This window comes from Nilaparvata lugens, chromosome 7 (genome assembly GCF_014356525.2).
Source record: "Nilaparvata lugens isolate BPH chromosome 7, ASM1435652v1, whole genome shotgun sequence".
NCBI lineage: Eukaryota > Metazoa > Arthropoda > Insecta > Hemiptera > Delphacidae > Nilaparvata > Nilaparvata lugens.
In genome coordinates this window covers 5,432,991-5,457,326 of record NC_052510.1, presented here as the reverse complement: position 1 = coordinate 5,457,326, position 24,336 = coordinate 5,432,991, and the positions used below count along the sequence as shown (strand labels likewise).

Sequence of the window (24,336 nt, the reverse complement as noted above, 5' to 3'; positions counted from 1 at the left end):
ATACGCCAATATTAGAGTGAAAATCAGACTATAGAATTATTCACCATAAATCAGCTGTGGACTACTAGTAGTTCTGTGAACAGTAGATCTCTCGCAGTATACTCATCCACAAGTACCTGATTGAAACTATAGACCTTATGGAAATACAGCAATAGACTGGCTTCTCCACACATCTGTGTAATCACTTGTCAGCTGATTTATGATGAATAATTCTATAGTCTGATTTTTACTCTAATATTGGCGTATGAAGGAGGCTCCTTTTTCCTTTTATATTATCATTGAAATGCAAAATTTCCAAAAACCTTGTACATATGTCGACGCGCAATTAAAAAAGGAACATATCTGTCAAATTTCATGAAAATCTATTACCGCGTTTCGCCGTAAATGCGCAACATTTAAACATTAAGAGAAATGCCAAACCGTCGACTTGAATCTTAGACCTCACTTCGCTCGGTCAATTAGACTACCCGTTCAAAAACATCGAACATCTTGAAAATGTATCTTTCCATCAACATTGAAGACAGTTGCAGCCAGACCTGATAACAGCGCTCATATCACTTCCGGGACGACACGTCATGGTACGATAGGACAGAAAGCTTTATGTTTATTTAGGATTTTTTCTAGACATTTTAAAATTGATAAATTAATTATTAATTTTTGAGAAAACATAACAACAGGTCAATGTAACTTACTGAGCGCGAGGCCTACTGTTCACAGAACTACTAGTTTTAAATGAGAATGAACAGTTAATATTACATCAATAAACCGGTATCAGTTACCCTCCATAGAAGGCATTGACAAAACAGAGGATAGGCAACGTTGTTCTCCTATCCTTCTCCACTTCCATTATTATGGACCTCACTATAGGCTATTATATCTACAGCACTAATCAATCCACAAAATTATAAGAAATCGATTTTCAATCGGGTTAAAATGAACAAATAATAATAATTTGATCCATCCAGTGAGTGGATAAATAATAATTTTCAATGTTTAAGAGAGAAAATGAACAGTGTCTGCAATGTTTGTTTTAAATATTATTTTATTCTATGTACATAAATAAACTCTATTCCATTGGGGTGACACTTTTTGTACAAACCAGAGGCTCGTAGGTCCACTTGGGGAAAACCCTCTTGTACAAGTTGAGAAGAACTGTGTCCTGAGACTTCAGCTGGCCATCAAACACACACTTCATGTGTCCGTGAGTACCTGTTGGAACGGTCAATTTCATGTTAAAATCATGGTTTCATTTACTGCAAAAAATCTTCAATAACTAAGATTGAACTGTATTTTGTTGGTAAAGTAGTAGGTGTAATTATAGCAGTGAAGGAATCTATATATATAAAAGCGAAATAGCACTCACTCACTGACTGACTGACTCACTCACTCGCAGAACTAAAAATCTACCGGACCAAAAACGTTCAAATTTGGTAGGTATGTTCAGTTGGCCCTTTAGAGGCGCACTAAGAAATCTTTTGGCAATATTTCAACTCTAAGGGTGGTTTTTAAGGATTTAAAGTTCGTCTTTTAGCATGTATATTCTTCTTATTCTCTTAATTATAATTGAAAAAAGGCCATACCATATGATAATATAGAACAATAATCTAGAGAGAGTACCTCTTCGAAACAGTTGTCAACTGATAACTAAATTAATAATTTTGTCAAGTTGGCATTAAGTTGGGTTGATTTTGTTAGGTTGGCACCAAGTTGAAGATTGAAATGCATTTATCGCGGAAAAATTGATTGAGCACGGCTACTTCAATCAGAGCTATTCCTGATAATATTATATTACTAGCCGTCAGGCTCGCTTCGCTCGCCATATCCGTTTAGCCAGACGTTTAGTCTGGACCCCCGACTGGATCGTCCTAACATATGATAAAAATGCTCAAATGAAAAATGCAGGCGAGCGAAGCGAGCTGCTGATCTCATAGAACATTCTGCTCATCTCATTCTTGGACAATCCAGTCGGGGGTCCAGACTAGACGGATATGGCGAGCGAAGCGAGCCTGACGGCTAGTCAAGAAATAAAGATAAATTATAGACTTAGCCTATTTTGGACTATGTGTAACCTTATCTAAATTTGGAAGAGGAATAGCACAAGGTTACCTTATTTTTTCTCTCCCTATCATTTTGATAATGTACTTATTGTATGAATCAATAGAGAATCAATCAATAATAATAATAAGACTCACTTGATAATGTCTTTACTGTTGAAGCATGTTGTGAGTGAAAAATTAAAAAAGTGTACTCAGTAAAGGAATATAATATAGCATTACAACAATCTGTCAAACTCCTGTCACCACGTATTGAGGACAAGATATCGAGCGAAGAACCAATATGAATGTGTAAATAAACATGGAACTATTGCTGAGGCAACACATCGTGATAGCTACACTACAAAATATATTGAAATTTAAAAAATATAATAGTTATTTCCTATATCTAGAGTAAAAAATACAGCTTTTTCTCCCTAAGGGGAAAGATTGATGCCCGAGGGGAAGCTGAGGGCATCGATTTCCCTGAGGGAGAAAAAGTATATTACACTCGTGATGTACACAACATTTTTCCTCCACCTACATATTTATAAAAACTGCAAATAGAATAATTTTGCAGTACAGTGTTGTGAATTAAGACTGAAATTCATCCCAATGTTTGAGAAATTCCAAAATATCTATTTATTTACAATATGTTTAGTTTCGTATACAGCATTTATAATATGAAAAATATCAGTTTAGAAAGTGAAAACTCAGAGCACACTTTATAAAGTACAGTAGAGAAACTATATTGGGATTAAAAAATTACATTTGAAAGTTTCCTCTAAATAATATTTTACTAAAAAAATCCTGCACTGCTAGTTTTGAAAATCAGCAAAGCTATGCGAAGCATATGTTGCAGATTCTGACTGAGTATGAGTCTGGATTTATAGTAACTCCAGGATTCAGGATTCCAGAAACTTCTGGAAAACTTTTAGAAATAATTTTTCCAACAGTCAAAAGTAGTCGGAGGATGGTATTTTGACTTTTAAGCCTGGTTTTCACCAATTAGTGGTCGAGTAACTGACATACTAACTCTACCGAGCAAACTCTACTCTACTTAATTGGTCGAGTAACTGTTTTCACTACAGTTGAGAATAGTAGGTAAAGTGTGTTATCTAGTGAACAGAACTAAACGTAAATGTCAATACTTTTTAATATATTAACACTTAATTCTTATTAATACGTTTTAATAATTAACAATACTTCTAAAACTTGATAGCCTATGGCACGACTCTATTAGCTGGAGACTGTTTTCATTAGCATAGTAGTGGTAAAGAAGAGTGAGAAGCGGTGATCGGGAAAGGCAAGTGGTAGATTACTATCCCACTCTACTCTACTGAAAACTAGTACTCTACCATGCCTCTACCTTGAACGTTTTCATTGGGAGAGTTCACAAGATAGTTAGTACTTGCCCAGGGAACTCTGCCACTAACTCTACTAATGAAAGCCAGGATTCAGAAATTTTAAAATTAGGAGAGCGGCTGCATAGTATGCATCAACCATTATGTACTTTATGTATGCTAAAGGCTAGCAATTTACAAGATATTCAACTGAAATATTTCAATTGCAAGCAGCTGGTTGTTATGAGAAAGTTGTTGCTTCGATTATTCAAGATGGCGGCTAAAATGGCGAAAATTTTGTCAAAAAAGAAAGGGGGATTTCACGATTTTCTCAAAAACGGCTCCAACGATTTTGATCAAATTTATACCTAAAAAAGTCATTGATTAGCTCTATCAACTGCCACAAGTCATATATCTGTAGAAATTTCAGGAGCTCCGCCCCATCCATGCAAAGTTTGATTTTAGATTCCCAATTATCAGGCTTCATATACAATTTAATAAAAAAATTCAAGTGGAAAAGATTGAGCATAAAAATCTCAACAATTAATGTTCAGTACCATTTTCACCTTAAATATTGAAAATAAGCTCAAAGTTCGAGAAAATAAGATTATTCAATTGGCAAACTGTTGATTCTATTAAATCATTCACTATGAAGAGATAGCAGACTTCGTGTGTCTGCAGCGTTATTGTCCTGTCACCAGCTGGCTTAGATCTTTGATCTTAGATTAGACTTGAGATGCGCGTGAACACTAGCGTCAGTTGATCAATTTTCATAACGGCAAGGAAAGTTGTGTGAGTGCGCCACACCAGATTTTTTTTCGGGTGGAGGGCCAAGTCTCAACTTATTGTGTTCAATTATTCAGTGATAGAAAACTTTAAGAAAGGTAGCACAGGCTTACATCGACTTAAAACTCACCCAGAGGCTCCTTGATGTGACCTCTGCGACCGTACTTGGTCCTCAGTTCGACCGGCTTGAACCAGGCGATGTCTTCACGGTTGAAGAACATGTAGCGAATAACAGCTGATCGTTTGTTGACCTTGAACGGATGACCTGACAGCACGACCCTCTTGATCACCAGTCGATCGGGGTTAACTGATAGCAGGCTGCCTGTTGCTACTAGGGGCTGAAAACACACCGCAAAAGTAAGGTTTAGAATAGAATATCTTTATTAGCCTCAATAGAATATCACAATTTGACATATAGGCCAGTCAACACAATACAATACAACACAATAAAAACAGGGTTTATTCAACACATCAATAAATAGCCACAGTAGGCTATATTCAACAGTAGGCTAAAGCCACAGTAGGGTTTATTCAACACATCAATAAAAAGCCACAGTAGGTACATTGAACTCAAATTCACCTTATTCATATGCAACCCTTTTATATAATCATTTCAAAATCCCTTGAATAGAACTTTTTTCCATAAATTCTTCAACAGAGTAGAAGGGATTATTTACAAGGAATATTTCTAATACATTTTTCTAAACCTTCTGTAATTAAGCTGCCTTATTTCAATGGGCCCGGTTACACAAAAGCCGGTTAAATTTTAATCGTGATTAATCCCACGAGAACCAATCATGATTAAAATTTAACCAGCTTTTGTGCAACCGGCACTCAAACTTGTTCATTAAGGCTGTGCAAAAGCTAAAAATAAACTTTCTACTGGTGATATTTTTCAAAGTTTTTCTAATTGTATACTATCAAGCTATCAAAATGAAAAAGTTTTTTCAGAAAAACATTTTTTTCTGATCATTACTTTTTGAGATATGAGCGCCTAGATTTTAAATTTTTGGGACAGAGTATTTCAAGTTCGGTAAGAGATAAATCCATGAGATTTGGAGGATAGATTTTTCATGGTGTTGTTGATCTAAAGGTGCGTACAGACTTTCGCTCTGCTCCGCAACCGAACGTCACTCGAGCAGATCGATTGATGATCGACCGGGGAGCAAGAGTGGATCGACCGGGGAACGCGAGAAGAGCTAACATCTTCCGTAACGTTCATGATCGGTGCGACTGCAGAGCGGGGGCGGAGCGATGGAGGAACGAGGGCGGAGCGATGGAGGAACGAGGGCGGAGCCGGCGCGGAGCGGGTTGAAAGTTATTTACTAAAAATGTTGATTCACTAAAAATGACCAAAAATAACTTTTAGTAGAGTTATTTTCTGTCATTTTTGGTAAATTGAATAACTTTCTCAAAAATTGATATTCTCAGAAAAGTTTTGTCTTACTAGATCAACAATACCATGAAGAATCCTCTAAATCTCATGGATTTATCTCTTACAGAATTTGAAATGTTCTGTCCCAAAAAATTAAACTTTAGGTGCACATATCTCGGAGAGTAATGATCGAAAAAAAAATGAATTCATGAGAAAACATTTTCATTTTGATAGCTTAATATTATACAAATCGAAAAATATCACCAGTAAAAAGTTTATTTTTTGCCTTTGCACAGCCTTAACCATTCAAAGTCAAGGTATAGTGAGGTCCACGTTATAATGGTAGTATTTAATATTAACATTGGGGTTGGTATATCATTCGACAAAGCAGATAGCGCTATCCTTTTCTAGCCCAGCAACGATACCAGCTCGTTTTCAACAATATAGAAATACAATTAATTAACAAAATATTCAATCTCAATCAAAAAAGATAGGAGAAAAACGTTGCCGATCCTCTGTCTTATCAATGCCTTCTATAGACGGTAGCTGATACAGGTTCATTGATGTGATATTAACTGTTCATTCTCGTTTAAAATAATTGGATTTTTTTACAGGATTGAGCTTTTTTGCTCAAGTTTAAACGTAGGTAAGGGAATGAAATGATCAACTATCCATGCCACCGATTCCTGTCACTGTTTGGGCAATAATAATCGTGAAATCAGCAAGTTATAGAGTAATTTTCGTCAATATTTACCATGGATCCATCGCTTTTCTCTTCGAAGGCGAGCACAGAGCAGGGAGGGAACATAATGGGAGCGAAAACTGTCGCTACTACTGTGGCATCCGGCTGGAAGTACCTTTCATACTGAAAACAATAAACAATTTATTAAAATTAGTAGAATTGATGGTGATGTGAAATCTCTCCATAATAAGAAAACAAAGATATTGTCAAATTTCACTAAAAATTTATTAAAAACTTTAAAACAGTACCATGGTTTCACGTTTAGCAACGCATCATCAGCTGTACTGAGTAATGAGGATAGAGAAAAAATATTCTTAACTTAATCTTAGTAGTCTAGAGCTCCTAAATAGTTGGGTGGCAATAGTTATAAGTAATATTCATTACTTTAGTTATAACTATAGTCACCCACCTATTTAGGAGCTCTAGACTACTAATATTAGGTTATAGTACTTCACGTAACAAGCCCGGTAACGATAATTTACCGCATAAATATTATTGTTTCTGCCCGAAACGTAGTTGAGGGCACAATTATCATACGAATGCGGTAAATACGTTACCGTACAAGTTACGTACAATATTTTTTGTCATACTTATCTGAGAAAGAATAATATTGCTAAGAAACAGAAACTATTACCGCTGCTGCTCGAGCTACTGCATTCTATTAACATGACCTAGCCCGTAGCGCCTAGTTCATAACAGACAGACCCTTCGAGCTCAAATAAAATAATAAAGGTCTAGATTATAAGATTTCAGATGATTTCTTATAACTTGAAACTCCTTAAATGAGTTCTTTTATTATTTGAGTTAGTATTTTTATTACTCAAATGCTATAAGGACTCAGTAGAGTCCTAACATACTCGACTGTAAAGAGAACATATGATCTCTTTACAGTATAGTATGCTGTAATGAAAATCACATGTTTTATTGTTCTGCAAACAGCTGTTTACCGGCTTGATTTAATGCCTGGAAAACAGCTGCAATTGAGTAAATATGACAGAAAGAATGTTTCTGTATCCTCATTCGTAAGCCTAAGTAAGTTTGTAAACCTTAAAAACTGAAAATACTAATTACATTTTTATACATGTTTTAGAAAAAATATTAAGATCACCCCGACACATATTATTATAGTGGGGTATCATAATTAGAACTAAGTTTAGTATTAGCAATTTTGTATGTATAATATAACAATTATGTATAATTGTGTTTTGTCAATAAACTCCTCTGGTTGCAATTCATTGGCAATCAGAAAAAATATTATTATTATTATTATTCCTCAGTACAGCTGATGATGCGTTGGTAAACGAGAAACCATGGTATAAGTTTTTAATGAATATTATAATGAAATTTGACAATATCTTTGTTTTCTAACAATTTAATAGATGAAACACATTTTTAGAGACAGAAAGTTCAATTATCTGATGAGAAAATTCAAACAGTTTATAAATGTACAAGTCGGGTTGGTTCATACTAAAAAAAGTCAACTGCCGTCTACTTTGTCTACCGCGGGGTGACTGTCCCACGTCGCGGGAAAATATTCAAATCTGTTCATTTTCAATCTCTGTTATCCGAAATAATGGCCTACAAGAGGAGCGTGGAGGCGTTTAAAAGATGAGCCTTGGGACTCTCTTGGGGCACGAAAAATGGACAATGCAAGCCTTGATCATCCCCACAGCAAAATGCCATAGGATTATGGAATTAATAGGAAATGTCTACCATTATGGCACCATAGGAAATGGCTCGTAATACCCGTGATTGGCAATCATCACAGCGTCCAGCAACAAGAGCCTTGAGATTCTTGTCAAGGCAAAGGCTGCTGAACTTGAGAAGAGAGTCAGCATAACATGACCATGATAGACTGCAGTCCATGGTAACTCCCAAGAAATTGGTCACATTTGAGGGAAGTAGGTCAGCAGCATTCACTTCAAAATTCAGTGGGTTGGCGATTGTGAATATTTGTATCTTGAACTCAATGAATGTGGGCTTGCCAACATCAACTTTTAGGTTATTTGCGGAGCACCATTTAGACATTTCAGACAGCACTGCTCATCTGGCAATGTGCTGTACTTATATCTTACTGTTAGCAGAACAGTGTTATCGGATAGGCACGCACAGTCGGTCCCGGCTGAAGTATGACAGTCGTAAGGCCCATTGACGGCTTAAGGTAACCGTCCACTGGAACCGTATTCAACGATCCGTTCGGCCGTTGGATCGGACGAATCTGCCGGCCGTTAATTCGGCCGAATATGGTCGTCCATTGGAACCGTTTACGTCAGTCTAGTTGCCAATTATTGAATTAACTACTATCATAGCCACCAACATTTTTCATAAACAATGATTGTATTGAAATTTTGAAAATTGAATAAACAAATATCCACTAAATTAGTTATTTATTACAATAATCTTACCTTCAACAAATATCAACTATATTAGTTATTCATTATTGAACAATCTTTGTCCACAGATTCCTTTGAACATCACGACGATGATATATTTTGTCTCGCATATCCCACAATGGAACATGCTCTTGAACCAAACTTATCAACTTTTCACTGTCCATAGTTGAAACTTTATAAATCAGAACAAGTTCAAAAAACAAAAACAGACAAGACTATGAAATAATTTTAGGTTTATTGTTTTTGAAGAGACGGATTCAAGGATCCAAAGGTTCAAAGAACCCCACACGTCAACCGAAGCTTATTGTGTTCAAACAATAAACCTAAAATTATTTCACAGTCTTGTCTGTTTTTGTTTTTTGAACTTGTTCTGATTTATAAAGTTTCAACTATGGACAGTGAAAAGTTGATAAGTTTGGTTCAAGTAGTATGTTAGTTAGGCAAACAAATACCTGTGTCCTTTACAAGAACCAAGAGTTTTCCCTATACTAACATTCCATCCATCACCTGGTTGCAATCCTTGTCACAATCCAGTGTGATATGCTTGGCAGTCTCTTCAGACTGATTAGTCCTCATGATCCACTGATTAGTCCACGTGAGTTCCACTCCTGGCCTTCTTTGTAGGTCCTTCCACTGAGGAAGGGGCGGCCAAGTTGCCTCTAGGGCGCCCAGCCACCCTTGAATCAGCCTCTTGACCCACATTTGTGCCTGGTTTTTCAACCATCACGGATCTCTTGGGTTTTTTTATTTTTGCCCCTCCAAAACTTCGCAGGGTCAAAAGCCTCACCTCTCCCAAAAGTTGCCTTTTTGTACGTCCTTCCGCTGAGAAAGGAGACGCCAAACTGCCTCTAGGGCGCCCGGCCACCCTTGAATCAGCCTCTTGACCCACATTTGTGCCTGGAGTTTCACCCATCTCTGGTCTCTTGGGTTTTTCTTTTTGCTCCTCCGGAACTTCGCAGGGTCAAAAGCCTCACCTCTCCCAAGAAGTTTTGCCTGAATGGCCGCCCTTCTTTGAGCAGTGGTGAGTTTTGGCCTCTCTTCACCCACAAACTCGTGACCTACGTGAGTTCCACTCCTGGCCTTTTTGTAGGTCCTTCCGCTGAGAGAGGGGACGCCAAACTGCCTCTAGGGCGACAGGCGCCCGGCCACCCTCGACTCAGCCTCTTGACTCACATTTGTGCCTGGAGTGGACAATCTCTGGTCACTTGGGTTTTACTTCTTGCCCCTCCGAAACTGCCCTGATGGGGCAGATCCCGTGGATTTGAAGGCAAGGCAACTTCTGTAGTTGCCTTGAGGTCCATTTTAGTCGCCTCTTACGACAAGCATGGATACTGTGGATGAATTCTGGTTTTGAACACATTCTTGAGTACGATGATCGACTCAAAGCTCCCCCAACCCACAGGGGGCAATTTTAGGTTAGGAACACTTTGTTGTCTCAGCTCGACTGTTAGTTCGGCCGAATAGAGCCGGAAAATCCCATTCTATTCGTACCAAAAAATTGATCAGCCGGAGACGGCCGTATGAACCTGTTCCAATGGACGAGCATGTATTCCTTTCTTTGTTGGGGGATCGTACGGTCGCGTGCGGTAGTTTTCGGCCGATGCTAGTTCGGACGAAAACGGTTCTAGTGGACGGCCCACCTTAAACGATATATTCAGGCGAGGTGGAACTTCCGTCAGGAACCCCCCACCAATAAAAGCCATACGAATATTATTATTATTACTGTTAACATTAGGATAAATGCAATTTTTCATCAATTATTTTATTTCCATCTAAATAATAATAATTTCTCTGATTTCCAATGAATTGCAACCAGAGGAGTTTATTTCCATCTAAAGAATTTGATTTGATTTGAAGGTGTGCTACCTTATGCTTGCTGCCGTTAGTGTGCTGACTAAAGACGGGACACGCCCTATAGCGACGGTAGCCGCACTGAAACACCAGCTGCTGTTTGGACTTGATCGGCGCCTGCGCACTAGCCTCGTCCAACACCAGGTTGGGCCGTTTCAGCACCATGTTCACCACGGACATCTTCTGCTCATGCGCCAACATGCCAAACACCACCACCGGCTGGACACCGCGGTTTCCGTACACCGCCGCCGGCACGTTCGCAATGTACACCGAGATGTACCAACCGGGCTGTCAAACAATTCAACATTTAATAGAATACAATAGTTATTTCGCCAAGATACAAAATACTAAAAATAAAAATTAAACAATAGTATAAACAATCGTGTGAGAGGTTTGATTTGATTAAATTTTCTTCCTGGAGACTCTTAGGGCCGGTTTCCGAGCTCGGGATTTGACTAAGTCCTAGACTTTAAACAGTTGGAGTCAGAAAATAGGCTTTCCAAAACAGGGCGTAGTCGTAGTCATTGTCACTGTCACGTTTGAATTATATTTTTAAAAACTAGAAAATTAAACACAAAATAAAGTAAAGAGAGAATAGTGTAAAGTTTCAGCTGATTTGAATTATTTAGAAATGTTTAATTTTGTTAAGGAAGAACGTTTCAAATTGTAGAAATGAGAAAATAAAAACTGCGACTACGCCTCGTTTTGGAAAGCTAATTTTCTGACTCCAGCTGTTTAAAGTCTAGAGCTTAGCTAAATCCCGAGCTCAGAAACCGGCCCTTAAAAGAGTATAGGAAATCGTCAAGAAGGACTATTTGTCGTAAAAAATAAAATAATACAAATAATTCACAATAAATAAGTCACATTCTACAATGTACATTACAATTTAACCCACCCAAAAGTCTCATTCTCCGGTGAGAGAGGGGATGTGGTGTATGATATTTTCCGACGATTTAGTGCTGTATGGAAGTGGAGAAAGCATTGAAGAAATCCAAGGAGTTCTGGAGAGTTGGAGAAAAGCATTGGAGGAAAAGGATCTTAAAATAACTAGTAGTTCTGTGAACAGAAGACCTCACGCAGTTTTCTCATCCACAAGTATCTGGTGTCACCTGATCTCCAAAATAATAATAGACACGGCTTCTCCAGACATCTGTGTAATGCATGCAATGAATAATCCACTTGTCAGCTGATTGATTGATTATGAATATTTCTATTGCCTGATTAATCCTATCTTCAGAGTAGATGATTATAATGATATCGGAGTATGGGATGTACTGTAATTATTTGTTGATACTTCATGCTAGCTAATAACACTTTATTTCTTGGGTAACATGTACATTAAAATAGGCATAATATATGATATTATATTGGGAATAGAAGTAGACATATTATATGAGTAATAAACATTGGACAATCTAAAAATCTACAGTAAAATTAGATATATAAGACATTTTATATATTAAGCACACAACTTGTTGATAAATAGATTTAATATTTAGATATTGTGTTTGACTACTGTTACATTGTATTCTGTATATTGTATTTTATTTATAATGCATTTTGTATGTGACCTGGCTTATACTAGTACTGATGTACTCTGTCTCAAATAAAGATCATTGAATCATTGAATGGAGGAAATTCCTTTTCCTCCCATATTATCCTTAAAATGCAAAATTTCCAAAAACCTTGTGTATACATCGACGCGCAGTTAAAAAAGGAATATTCCTGCCAAGTCTCATCGAATTCTATCGACGTGTTTGGTCGTAAATGGGTTACATACAGACGGAAGAAAATACGACTTAAAACATAGACCTCACTGCATTCGGTCAATAGGACCAAGACAGTCCAGTTGAACTTGGGACCTTAAGATGGGCGTGTTATACAGCTTGAGGGAACAACTTCAAACCTGGTAGAAAAATTCAAGTACTCAACAATTGATGAAGACTACAGTGTCAGTGATAGAAATCGGCACAATGAAAATATAATCTCCATGAATTCTGATTGGACAGTTCACAATCAGCACAGCCTAGCTAATATGAATAGTCCCATTAAAACTTATGGGAATAATATTCTCACTGAAAAAATAGTTTACATGAGTTCTGATTGGACTGTTCACACACTATAGGACACTTATCATCACTCATAGGATTGATGTAATAGGCCTATCAAATGTTCTTGTTCAAAATAATGCTAACTTCATTAAGTGAATCTTACTATATAGTTTCAGAATTTTATTCACAAGAAAATTGATTTTTTATATATAATTTATACCATCCTTAATGATACTTGACACTTCCTGAATAAATATTTAATTTTTTTGATTGTATGTACTTGTATTATACCCCTCGTAGTATTAGTACTGACAAATTACCTGTCAAATGGGATTATTCCCAAAATTGATGTAATGTAATGGTTATTAATGAATAAACTAATTAAATAATAAATTAAATAATAAGTTCTGAAATAGTTTGTTTGATCGACTCACATAAGCGCCACAGCAATCTTCGGCCTCATCCATGACGCGTTTCCGCGTCCGGTTGAAGTTCTGGAACTGGAATATGCGCGCGTAGTCGCGCGGCAGATCCTCCTTGGCGTCCCAGGGCGAGGTGCGGAACGACTGCAGGCCGCGGTACTTCTGGTAGCGGTCGCGTGCCGCCACACCCGCTGGCGTGTCCACTTCGTCCGGGAACAACTGGTCTTGGCGGGCGTCTGCAGCAAAAACAGGAAAAATTGAAGAATTTCTGTATGCTCATCTCTGATTCACTCATGTAGATGTGTAAGCTATACTAGTAGTTCTGTGAACAGTAGACCTCGCGCAGTTATAAACCACAGCCTCCTCTTATATTGTCCATCAGAGTAAATCCTGTCGTATGACGGTGTCGGCGAGATATCTACTGCGAAAACGGCTAATGGCTGTTGGGGTTGGTGTATCAAAAATGCTAACAGCAAAAGCTAATCTCCTTCAAGACATACTGGCAAAGGTCAGCCCGAGTTGAAAACAGAGAAAGGTCGAGATAAAATACTATGTTATTTTAGTTATTAATTGCATGCGTCATTGCATGCAATTTTTTTTCAATTTTCAATTCAATTCAATTTATTAAAAACACACAAAACAAAATTACAAATAATTATGAAAAAAATAAAACAATAAAATGTTACAAATATAAAAAACCATGGGCTTTGTGGTTGGGTGTGTTGGAGAAGAGAAAAAAGAGAGGAAGATACCTAGCCAACTATGGTTTCCCATGTAATAGGCAGGCAATGAAGAGAAGAGAAGTAATGAGGGAAAAAGGTAAGGGAGAAATGGGGGGAAGGAAGAAAACAGAGGAATAGGTACTCAAAATAAAGGTAAGCGAGTCCACTGAAAAATGAAAAAACAATGCTGGAGCAGAAATCTCAAGTCATATATCTAAATGGAAGAAGAATTACTGTATGTCCAGTTTTTTATATCCAGTTTAATTTTTCCGGTGATCTTATTGTCCACGAGAAAGTGATTTGGACATTTAATAATAGTCCATAAAAATTGCATGAAATTACGCATGTAATTAATAGTCCACACGACAGCTGATTTATTACCAAGTTACCTTGAGATATTAATTGCATGCTTCATTGCAATCCACTCGACAGCCGATTGATGATTAATGAGAATCTATTGCAGCGTTTCGCCGTAAATGCGGAACATAAATAAATATAAACATAAAAATCTAGTGTGGCGCACTCACACAACTTTCCTTGCCGTTATGAAAATTGATCACCTGACGCTAGTGTTCCCGCGCATCTCAAGTCTACTATTACTATTAGATATGAGCCAGCTGGTGACAGGACAAAAACGCTGGATACACACGAGATCTGCTATCTCTTCATAGTGAATGATTTAATAGAATCAACAGTTGCCAACAGTTTGCAATTGAATAATCACATTTTCTCAAATTTCAAGCTTATTTTCAATTTTAGGTGAAAATGTTACTGGACATTAATTGAAGAGATTTTCATGCTCAATCTTTTCCACTTGGAAATTTTTGTTTAAATTTTATCTGAGACTTGATAATTGGAAATCTAAAATCAAATTTTGCATAGATGGGGTGGAACTCCTGAAATGTTTACAGATATGGGATTTGTGGCAGTTGATAGAGCTTATCAATGACTATTATAGGTATGAATTTGATCAAAATCGTTGGAGCCATTTTCGAGAAAATCGCGAAAAACACTGTTTTTTACAACATTTTCGCCATTCTAGCAGCCATCTTGAATTGCATTTGTTCGAAATTGTTCGTGTCGGATCCTTATAGTGTAAGGACCTTAAGTTCCAAATTTCAAGTCATTCGGTTAATAGGTAGATGAGATATCGTGTACACAGACGCACATACACTCATACACACACACACACACACACATACAGACCAATACCCAAAAACCACTATTTTGGACTCGGGGGACCTTGAAACGTATAGAAATTTAGAAATTGGGGTACCTTAATTTTTTTCGGAAAGCAATACTTTCCTTACCTATGGTAATAGGGCAAGGAAAGTAAAAACATATAAACATAAAGAGAAATTCAAAACGTAAGCCGTCGACTTGAATCTTAGACCTCACTTCGCTTGGTCAATGATAGCTTGCAAATAGCCTCAGCTGATGTTATGAATGAATGAAGGAAAACCGTTCTAATTCTATGCAATGAATTCTTCAGCTAACTAAATAATAAATCAGAACAATTTTTTCTTATGCACTTTCAATGTTATCTTTTGTATCCTGAGAAATGACGAAGGAGTCAAGGAGTGAGTCAACTTTGTTGTCCAACAAACTTGACCTGTTTAGCCGTGTCCACACTGAACAAATGTTCGGCAAACATGTTTGTTGAGGAGCTCTGAGACAAACATTTTAAAAATTTTGGACAACCATTATTTGTCAAACAAAAAATTACTGTTTTTCCAAACATTTTCAGAGTTGACAGCTGTAAAACATAAAACCTGTTCTTCCCACTTACAAATATTTTGTTTGGTGACGCGTACACACTGGCCACGGGCAAACATTGTTTGTCAAATATGATAAAATTTGCCCAAACTTTTTCAACAATATGTTTGTCGAACTTTTGTTCAGTGTGGACACGGCTTAAAACGGTTCGAAGAACTGATTGATCACACCTTTGAAAAGTTATAGTCGAACATACAAACCAACAAAATCACAGACAGACAATGACTTTGGCCTTGAGTCGCTAACGCTCGTTCAATGTAAACATTTAGAAAATTTTCTGCGAACCTACCTTTGATTTTCTGCAGCGTTTCCTGCTCCTCGTCCAAGTTCATCTGTTTGTCGTATTTGTCAGCCGGGAGCGGCAGTTCAGAGGTCGTCGATTCGTAATCCTCCTCATCACTCTCCCCCTCCCCCTCCTCACCCTCCGAGCAGTCGTCCTCACGCGCATCCATCATCATTTCGTCTTTATCTTCATCCTCATCCGAGTCCACCTCTTCTTCTAAAAACCCAAAAAATAACAGTTGGAAAATGAAAATTTCAGTTTTTCTCCAAGATAGAAAGTAGCAAGTAGTATTTCATAATCCTATAGTGAGGTCCACGTTATAATGGCAGTGTTTGATTAGCAATGGTATTGCTCTCCTTGTCTATCATTCAACAAAGCGGATAGCGCTATCTCTTTCTCGCTTTGCTCTGTTGCCAGATCGTCTTTTAACAATGTAGAATTCGGACTGATAGTTTGCATAGACTGTAGTTATTGACGTTTTTCAAAAATATCGAAAAATCGATGTACCTCGAAAACTAAGGTCGATATAAGAAAATTTTACTGGAGATTTTTTGTTACAAATTTCATGTAGAATCTATGGTCTCCGCTTGTTACACCTTTCGTGGGACACTCTGTATAATTAGTACGATTCATAACATACATTACAACTGGAGTATAATGCAGTATAATAATCTTCTAATAGGTTCTATTTTGCTTTCTGTGAGTTTGAACCAAGTTAAATTTTTCCTTTCATGATTTACATAGCACCAATAGTGAGGTCCACGTTATAATGACAGTGTTTGATTAGCAATGGTATTGTTATCCTTGTCCATCATTCTGAATTATGAAAATTCATTATGAATTATTGAAAAATATAATTTCTTGCTTACTAAAATATAATTGATTGTTTTAAACGAGAATGAATAAGTTAATATTACATCAATAAACCTGTATTAGCTACCGTCTCTATAGAAGGCATTGAGAAGACAAGAGGATCGGCAACGTTGTTCTGCTATCTTTCTCCACTGCAATAAGCTATCCTATTTTGACTTGAATTGATAATAATCATAGCCACCTCTAATACAAGGCCCCGGCCTACGATATCGCAACGTCGCAGTGTAGGCCTAGAATCTAATACATGATTGGTGAAAAAGATTTTGAAAAATACCAGCAGATCTTTTTCACCAATCATGTAACATTAGATTCTAGGCCTACGCTGCGACATTGCAATATCGTAGGCCGGGGCCTTGTATTAGAGGTGGCTATGATAATAGTATTGTTTGTTAAGGTAAAACCCATTGGTTCAGTCTACTATATTGGTCAAGGATTAAATTAAAGGTTATTTTTCATATGAACAAGATAAAACCAATCATACTAATTACATATTATGTGAATTTGAATGTAAGGCTCAACTCACACTTACGCGACTCAGGTAGAAAAGAGACTCGACTCTAGTCGAGAGCATGTGTTTCCAAATGGTGACTCTCAGACCAGTCGATTCTAGCGTAGAGAAACAATAGCGTAAGTCAATATCCCATGGTATAGGGCGTTCAAGTCGCAACTTTTACTGTTATCTCAAGCCGATTACTGTCGATTTTTACTGTTTTGATCGGGTGAGAGTGTATGAACGGCACAATATGAGAGACTACCAGCTTCATAAAGCTTCACGGGAAATAACTACGTGGACTATCAGCTTGAGATAACAGTAAAAGTTGCGACATAAACGCCCTATACCATGGGATATCTACTTATGCTATTGTTTCTCTATGCTATTGCTCTCGCTTATGCTATTGTTTCTCTATGATTTTAGTCTCCGCGACGTCACCATTTTAAAACACATGCTCTCGACTAGAGTCGAGTCTCTTCTCAACCTGAGTCGAATAAGTGTGAGTTGAGCCTAAACATTTTTACCGGCATCTGAGTCGGGAATCCAGGCGGCCTGGTACTCGGAAAATCCTTTCGGAATGCGTTTCACCTTCTTCTTCTTTTTGCGCTCTTCGTCTGCGGCCGCCAGCTCTTCTTCGGTCGGCCATGTTTGTTCGGCGTCCATTTCGTCCGGAACATTTTCACTCACCAGTTGCTCCTACAAATCGAAAAACATAACATCATTCTACAACACAGTATTTCAATAGGGCTAATTGATTTGTTAATAAAATATAATTCCATAATACCCTTTCATTTTAAATGTTTTTAAATTAAAACAACAATAAAAAAGGGTTTTAAAATAAAATAATACTATGGAATGGCCTATTAATTCTACAACAAATTCAAATTTATTTTATTTGCCAAAATGTTCAATACAAATAGACAGAATGTAGGATATGAGATTGAAGCTATGGTAATTCTATTTTAAGGTATGATGCTATCATCATATGAAAGTAAACATGTGATTAATTCATAATGCAACATCGTCAATTTAATAAATAAACAAGTTGGTTTTTACGAGAAAAGCTCACTGTATAGATCAAGAAAATGTAAAATGTGAATGTGTGGAATTAATAAAAGTTTTTTTGATTTGTAAAGCTGCGTTTACACCAAAGTTATTAACAAAATGTTAATAACTTAATTCTTATAGATCTATTAGATTGATCGGAAATTGACAAACACAAATGTTTATCATGTGTATGATAAGTCATGTTCAATCTAATAGAATCTTTAAGGATTAAGTTATTAACATTTTCTTAATAACTTTGGTGTAAACGCAGCTTAACAGGATATTGATTTGAAGAATAATATCCTACAAGAATGCAATAATGCACAAATATATGAATATAACAGTAATAAATGATTACAATGTTCCTGGAAATAGTACCATTTCAACTTAATTTGTCTTCATCGGGTCAATTCATTCATCTGTGGAACATCAATATTTCAATATTTGAAATTGTTCGTTTTATTCTGATTTGTAATTTGTAATTGGAATGGACCTACTTAATATTTGGAAGTTTTTAGACAACATTTGAAAATAGAAGAATTTTTGGGCAAAAGCCTGTTTTTCCTTTACCTTTGTTTGCTCTATCCAAAAAATAATTTATCAATTCAATACATTTCCCATCCTTTAATTTGAAGATGAATTATCAATTTTCTCTCAGGCCAACTGCCCCAAAAACAAAATTGCGATTATAATATACATTACAACTGGAGTATAACATAATCGTTTAATATATTCTATTTAGTTTTTTGTGAGTTTGAACAAAGGTAAATTTGAAAGTCAACATTTTTTTCCGGATTAATTGTGGGCAACCATGATTATTAAATTTACCAATTTTTTTATTTATCAATGGATCATCAACAATTTATTAATTCAATTCAATATATTCATGTCTCATTCTTCATTTTATTGATGGAGTAGCAGGTAACCCGAGCTCCACAAGGGTCCAATTAGAAACTTGACGTAATGGAATCTTAAAGAATTGAAAATAGGCCTATTAATAGGCCTATACTCGGTAAATAAAGAATCCATATGGAAAATTTCAAGTTAATCAATCAGTCCAGTAGTTCAGACGTGATGATGAGCCATTCGTGTGAATTTCCTATCCCATACGTGTATCAATGAGACAGTTCTTTCCTTTATTATAAATATAGATTATCATTTTTTTAAATTAATGTTTAACCTGTTTGTCTGGATCAGCCTCCGCCAGCACTTTCACATTTCCGTCATCCTGCATATCGACGTCTGCTCTCTTCTCCAGCCGCGCAGACGGCAACAGAGCGTTGGGTTCCTCGGGGGAGTCGATGCGACTCATCTGGAAGTCGCCCCACCCTGCCACATGCACCAACGAGTTCACCGAGAGCGGCTTCCCCTTCAGGAAACCGGTCACTATTAGGGTTCCACGGTCCTCCGACTGTAACACACAATCATTAATGATTCAAGATACACAACTATTCATTAGATTCTGAGGAATTGAATGAATGAATAAACGAATGAATTTGCCAAAAAACAAAATACAAAAAGATTTACAAAAAATATTTTTTCTATTTACTTCTCATTGACCAAGCGAAGTGAGGTCTAAGATTCTAGTCGACGGTTTTGCATTTCTTTTTATGTTTATATGTTCCGCAATTACGGCGAAACGCAGCAATAGATTACCATAAAATTTGACAGGTATATTCCTTTTTAAATTGTGCGTCGACGTATGTACAAGGTTTTTGGATATTTTTCATTTTAAGGATAATACAAAAGGAAAAGGAGTCTCCTTTGAACGCCAATATTACCATAGAAATCAGAATATAGAATCATTCATCATAAATCAGCTGTCGAGTGGATTATTAATTGCATGCAATAACGCATAGAATTAATATCTCAAAGTAACTTGGTAAAAAATCAGCTGTCGTGTGAACTATTCATTGCATGCAATGACGCATGCTATTAATAACGGAAAGTAAACATAGTATTTTCTCTCGACCTTTCTCTGCTTTCAACTCGGGCTGACCTGTTGCCATAAGCCCGCCGCAAAGTAGACCCACGCTAATCCACGAAAAGCAACCCACGCTGTGGGATGTTTTGTAAACCATTGCTATAGAATTATTCATAATCAATCAGCTGATAAGTGGATTATTCATTGCATATATTACACATATGTCTAGAAAAGCCTAGCAATGGTTTACAAAACATCCGACGGCGTGGGTTGCTTTTCGTGGATTAGCGTGGGTCTACTTTGTGGTGGGCGTAAGTCTTGAAGGAGATTAGCTTTTGGTGTAAGCATTTTTTTGATACACCAATCCCAACAGCCATCAGCCGTTTTTACACCGACATCTTGCCGACACGACATACAGACAGAATTTACTCTTATGGACAGTATGAGACGAGGCTGTGGTTTATAACTGCGCAAGGTCTACTGTTCACAGAACTACTAGTAAATTACAAAATAAATCAATGAACTATGCAATATACACTGCAATAATTAAATTGATGTACAAAATGAAACATTACAAACTACTTCCCCCAAAGAGCAAGCTCGAGCTTGTGGAAGGAGCCAGACGAACTTCGGCTTTATTAATTATTGAATAACAATACAATAGTTGATAAAATAATATTGGAACAATTAGTAAAGAACTGGAAAATATAAGTGAAAATAAGAATAGGAACTTTCTATGTTGTATTGAAGATGATGTTGTTAAGCGAACGTAGCGAGTTCTTATGTCTACAGTGAGGTCCACATTATAATGGCATAATTTGATTAAAATTGGTGTTCTAACTTCGTAACGTTGTTTTAACAATGTAGTAATGTAACTAATGAACAAGATATTAAAAATTATGTAACTAATTAACAAAATATTTATAGTAATGTAACTAATGAACAAAATATTTGTATCTCAATTACGAAAATTAATTATGAAATCATCGAAAACATACTTTCTTGGTTGAAAAATATTATTTTAAACAAGAATAAATCGTTAATATGATACCGGTATTAGCACCTCTATAGAAGGCAGTGGCAAGACAGATTATTGATTGAATTTTATGATTTAATATTACTAGTAGTTATGTGAACAGTAGACCTCGCGCTCAGTAAGTTACATTGACCTGTTGTTGTTTTCTCAAAAATTAATAAATAATTTATCAATTTAAAATGTCTAGAAAAAATCCTAAATGAGCATAGAGCTTTCTGTCCTATCGTACCGTGACGTGTCGTCCCGGAATGTGAGTGTGAGCACTGTTATCAGGTCTGGCTGCAACTGTCTACAACGTTGATGGAAAGATACAATTTTCGCCACACTGCACAGAAAGCAGCTGTTTTCCAGTCCCTACGTAGATCTAAAAGACCTTGTTTGCAGACGACTCTCGTCTGACGTCAGAAAAGGGTTTCTTTCCGGCCTAGACCGGAAAACGTACTCTTTCTAGCCGCTAACATGGAAGTCCGTAGTTAATAAGTCATTCGCTAGATCGGGCGAGTGTCAACATTCTTCATCTGAAGTTGCAATTATTTCAGTTCGAGTTTCGAATCAAACTAATTCAGCATTCGCCCTTCGCAACCATTTTTATTCAATTATTTATTGTTGATTAGCGCATTCCGAATTTTCAAAAATGCTTGAAGATGACGACGCCTGTGATATTCCAAGTGAAATTTTAAAAGAATCTGAAATCCTGACTAAAAATCTTCTACCACTAAAATGAAGAGATAGTACGAAAACTTAATGAGTATTCTTTATTTTGTATTGTTCATTTATTTTGTCAGCAATACCTGTAGTGTGGCGAAAAATATCATTCGCACCACGGGCAAAAATGTTTTTCTGGCTCTCAATCTTTTCTAGTCCTCGGCCTATGGCCTCGGATTTGAAAACCGATTTCGGGCCGGAAAAATCTCATTTTCTGCTCTAGGTGCGAAATATACTATTTCAAGATGTTCTATGTTTTTGAAAGGGTAGTATTATTATAGTCAACAGTCTACTAACGTTGATGGAAAGATACATTTTCGCCACACTGCACAGAAAGCAGCTGTTTTCCAGTCCCTACGTAGATCTAAAAGACATTGTTTGCAGATGACTCTCGTCTGACATAAGAACATTTCTTTCCGGCTTTAGCCAGAAAGAGTACCCTTTCTGGCCGCTAACATGGAACTAAGAAAGGTGAAAGAGAAATGGTCTTTGGCATTGAGAGCTAATGTATCGGATTTTCGGATAGATATTCCAAGCCAGGGCGGAGCTTAGAGATGACTTGAATAGAACAGACCAAACCTTTTGGCATCAGCTATACCTGTAGTGTGGCGAAAAATATCGTACGCGACTCTCTCAGAAAGGTGTTTACGGTATTCGGATAACATATTCATCCTCATACTGTAAATACTAACTTTCTGTGCTTGTAGCGTAATATACTATTTCAAGATGTTCGATGTTTTTGAACGGGTAGTATTTAATTATAGTCCACTAGACAGCTGATTTATGATGAATAATTCTATAGTCTGATTTTTACTCTAATATTGGCGTATGAAGGAGGCTCCTTTTTCCTTTTATATTATCCTTGAAATGCAAAATTTTCAAAAGGAACAACATACCTGTCAAATTTCATGAAAATCTATTACCGCGTTTCGCCGTAAATGCGCAACATATAATCATTTAAACATTAAGAGAAATGCCAAACCGTCGACTTGAATCTTAGACCTCACTTCGCTCGGTCAATAAAGTTAACTAAAAAAAATTATGTTAAATAAAAAATAGATTCACCTTAATATTATTTAAGAGAATCGGCTATGCTGTTCTCCCATCTTTCTTCACTGCCATTATAATAACGTGGACCAGACTATACTGTGGCAAAAACAAACAAGTCCGTACTCTCTCTTATTGAACATTATTGTTTAAAATAGTCAATTATATTTAATTTGCCAAGAAAATATATTTTTCTATGATCAAATAATACATTTTTGTAATTTAGATTGAATATTTTGTCAATTAATTATATTTCTACTCTCTAAAAACGATTACCTTTTCGTGCTTCAATGTTGGAACAGAGAGACTAACCTCTTGATTAGGCACAAACTGCACCGCCTCGGCTAACAGATAGGGGTGCCTGTCTCTGTGCACCACGGTGCGCTGTTTCTGGTTACCGATTCGTCGGAACACATTCAGTGCATCACCTGGCTTCTCCAGCACGCTTATCTTCTCATCGGGCAGCCAACGGTTCACCGCCTTCTGGATCTGCGACTTCGACTCTTGCCGTTTCTGTAACAAATGGAAAAGTTGTGCAAAAATACAAATTATAGATGGAAATTACTGAGATGTAGCAATTATCCAAATGCTAATGAATCAACTAGTAGTTCTGTGAACAGTAGACCTCACGCAGTATTCTCATCCACAAGTACCTGATCGAAACTATAAACCTTATGGAAATACAGCAATGGACTGGCTTCTCCACACATCTGTGTAATCACTTGTCAGCCAAGACCCACTTCTATTTTTTAGTTGTCTGCTAAACTGTGATCTCAAACCAAAATCAGGAAGAGCAAAAACCTCTAATTCATTATGTCGCAGCCAATGCTCAGTCAGACAAACAATATCGAAAGAAGCTCCCTCCTGTGACAATAGGATTTCAATGTCTAATTTAGAGTTTAGCAAGCCCTGGCAGTTAACATGAAAAACCTCACATCCTATAAAAAATCATTAGTATTGGACAAAACTTGAGCCCACCTGATTATCCATTGACACGCGCACTGCCCCACCACGAGACTCTCCTGCGTTTCCTCTTCCTGTACTGAGTCGACTTTCATTCATAAGTTGGTCTTTCAAAAGTACCCTAAGTTTAAGTTTTCCTTCAATCTTATTCAGATGGAGTTCATGTCTCGTGTAGTCAGATATTTCAAAGTTTCCCATATCCATGAGATCGATTCCATCAAGCTGTGAAATCTGTCTGGTCAACCATGCATTGAACTTACTAACGTTAACGTTGATGAGTGGTCGGTCGTAGCGATAAGGTACGGTTGCGACAGATACCCTAGTACGTCTAGCGGTCTTTATGATCGGGTCCAGGTCAGCGTCAGTAGGCTGAGCTGTAGAGTCAACTATGTCATTTGTTCCGGCTAGTACAATTACCCTATCGTCAAAATCGAAATCGGAAGTCAATTTTTCCAAGTCATGTGTTACTGC

The 24,336-nt window shown here is 36.9% G+C and overlaps 1 protein-coding gene across 2 annotated transcripts in view; it reads right to left on the bottom strand.

Annotated features, from left to right (window-relative positions):
- Positions 1-1,024: 1,024 nt before the first annotated feature.
- The window catches only part of LOC111056636 (pre-rRNA-processing protein TSR1 homolog), a 432,307-nt gene continuing 408,995 nt past the window's right edge, over positions 1,025-24,336 (bottom strand). Inside the window, exons 4-12 of one of the 2 annotated variants that reach the window (XM_039433486.1) lie at positions 23,215-23,415; positions 19,371-19,601; positions 17,668-17,839; positions 15,784-15,993; positions 13,009-13,232; positions 10,539-10,811; positions 6,292-6,402; positions 4,293-4,500; positions 1,025-1,209 (exon numbers count right to left, since the gene is read on the bottom strand). In XM_039433486.1, the coding sequence (XP_039289420.1) occupies positions 1,067-1,209; positions 4,293-4,500; positions 6,292-6,402; positions 10,539-10,811; positions 13,009-13,232; positions 15,784-15,993; positions 17,668-17,839; positions 19,371-19,601; positions 23,215-23,415 (1,773 nt within the window). In that variant the 3' untranslated portion in view covers positions 1,025-1,066. The remainder of the gene's footprint in view (positions 1,210-4,292; positions 4,501-6,291; positions 6,403-10,538; positions 10,812-13,008; positions 13,233-15,783; positions 15,994-17,667; positions 17,840-19,370; positions 19,602-23,214; positions 23,416-24,336) is intronic. The other variant, XR_005571905.1, reaches the window with a different exon arrangement.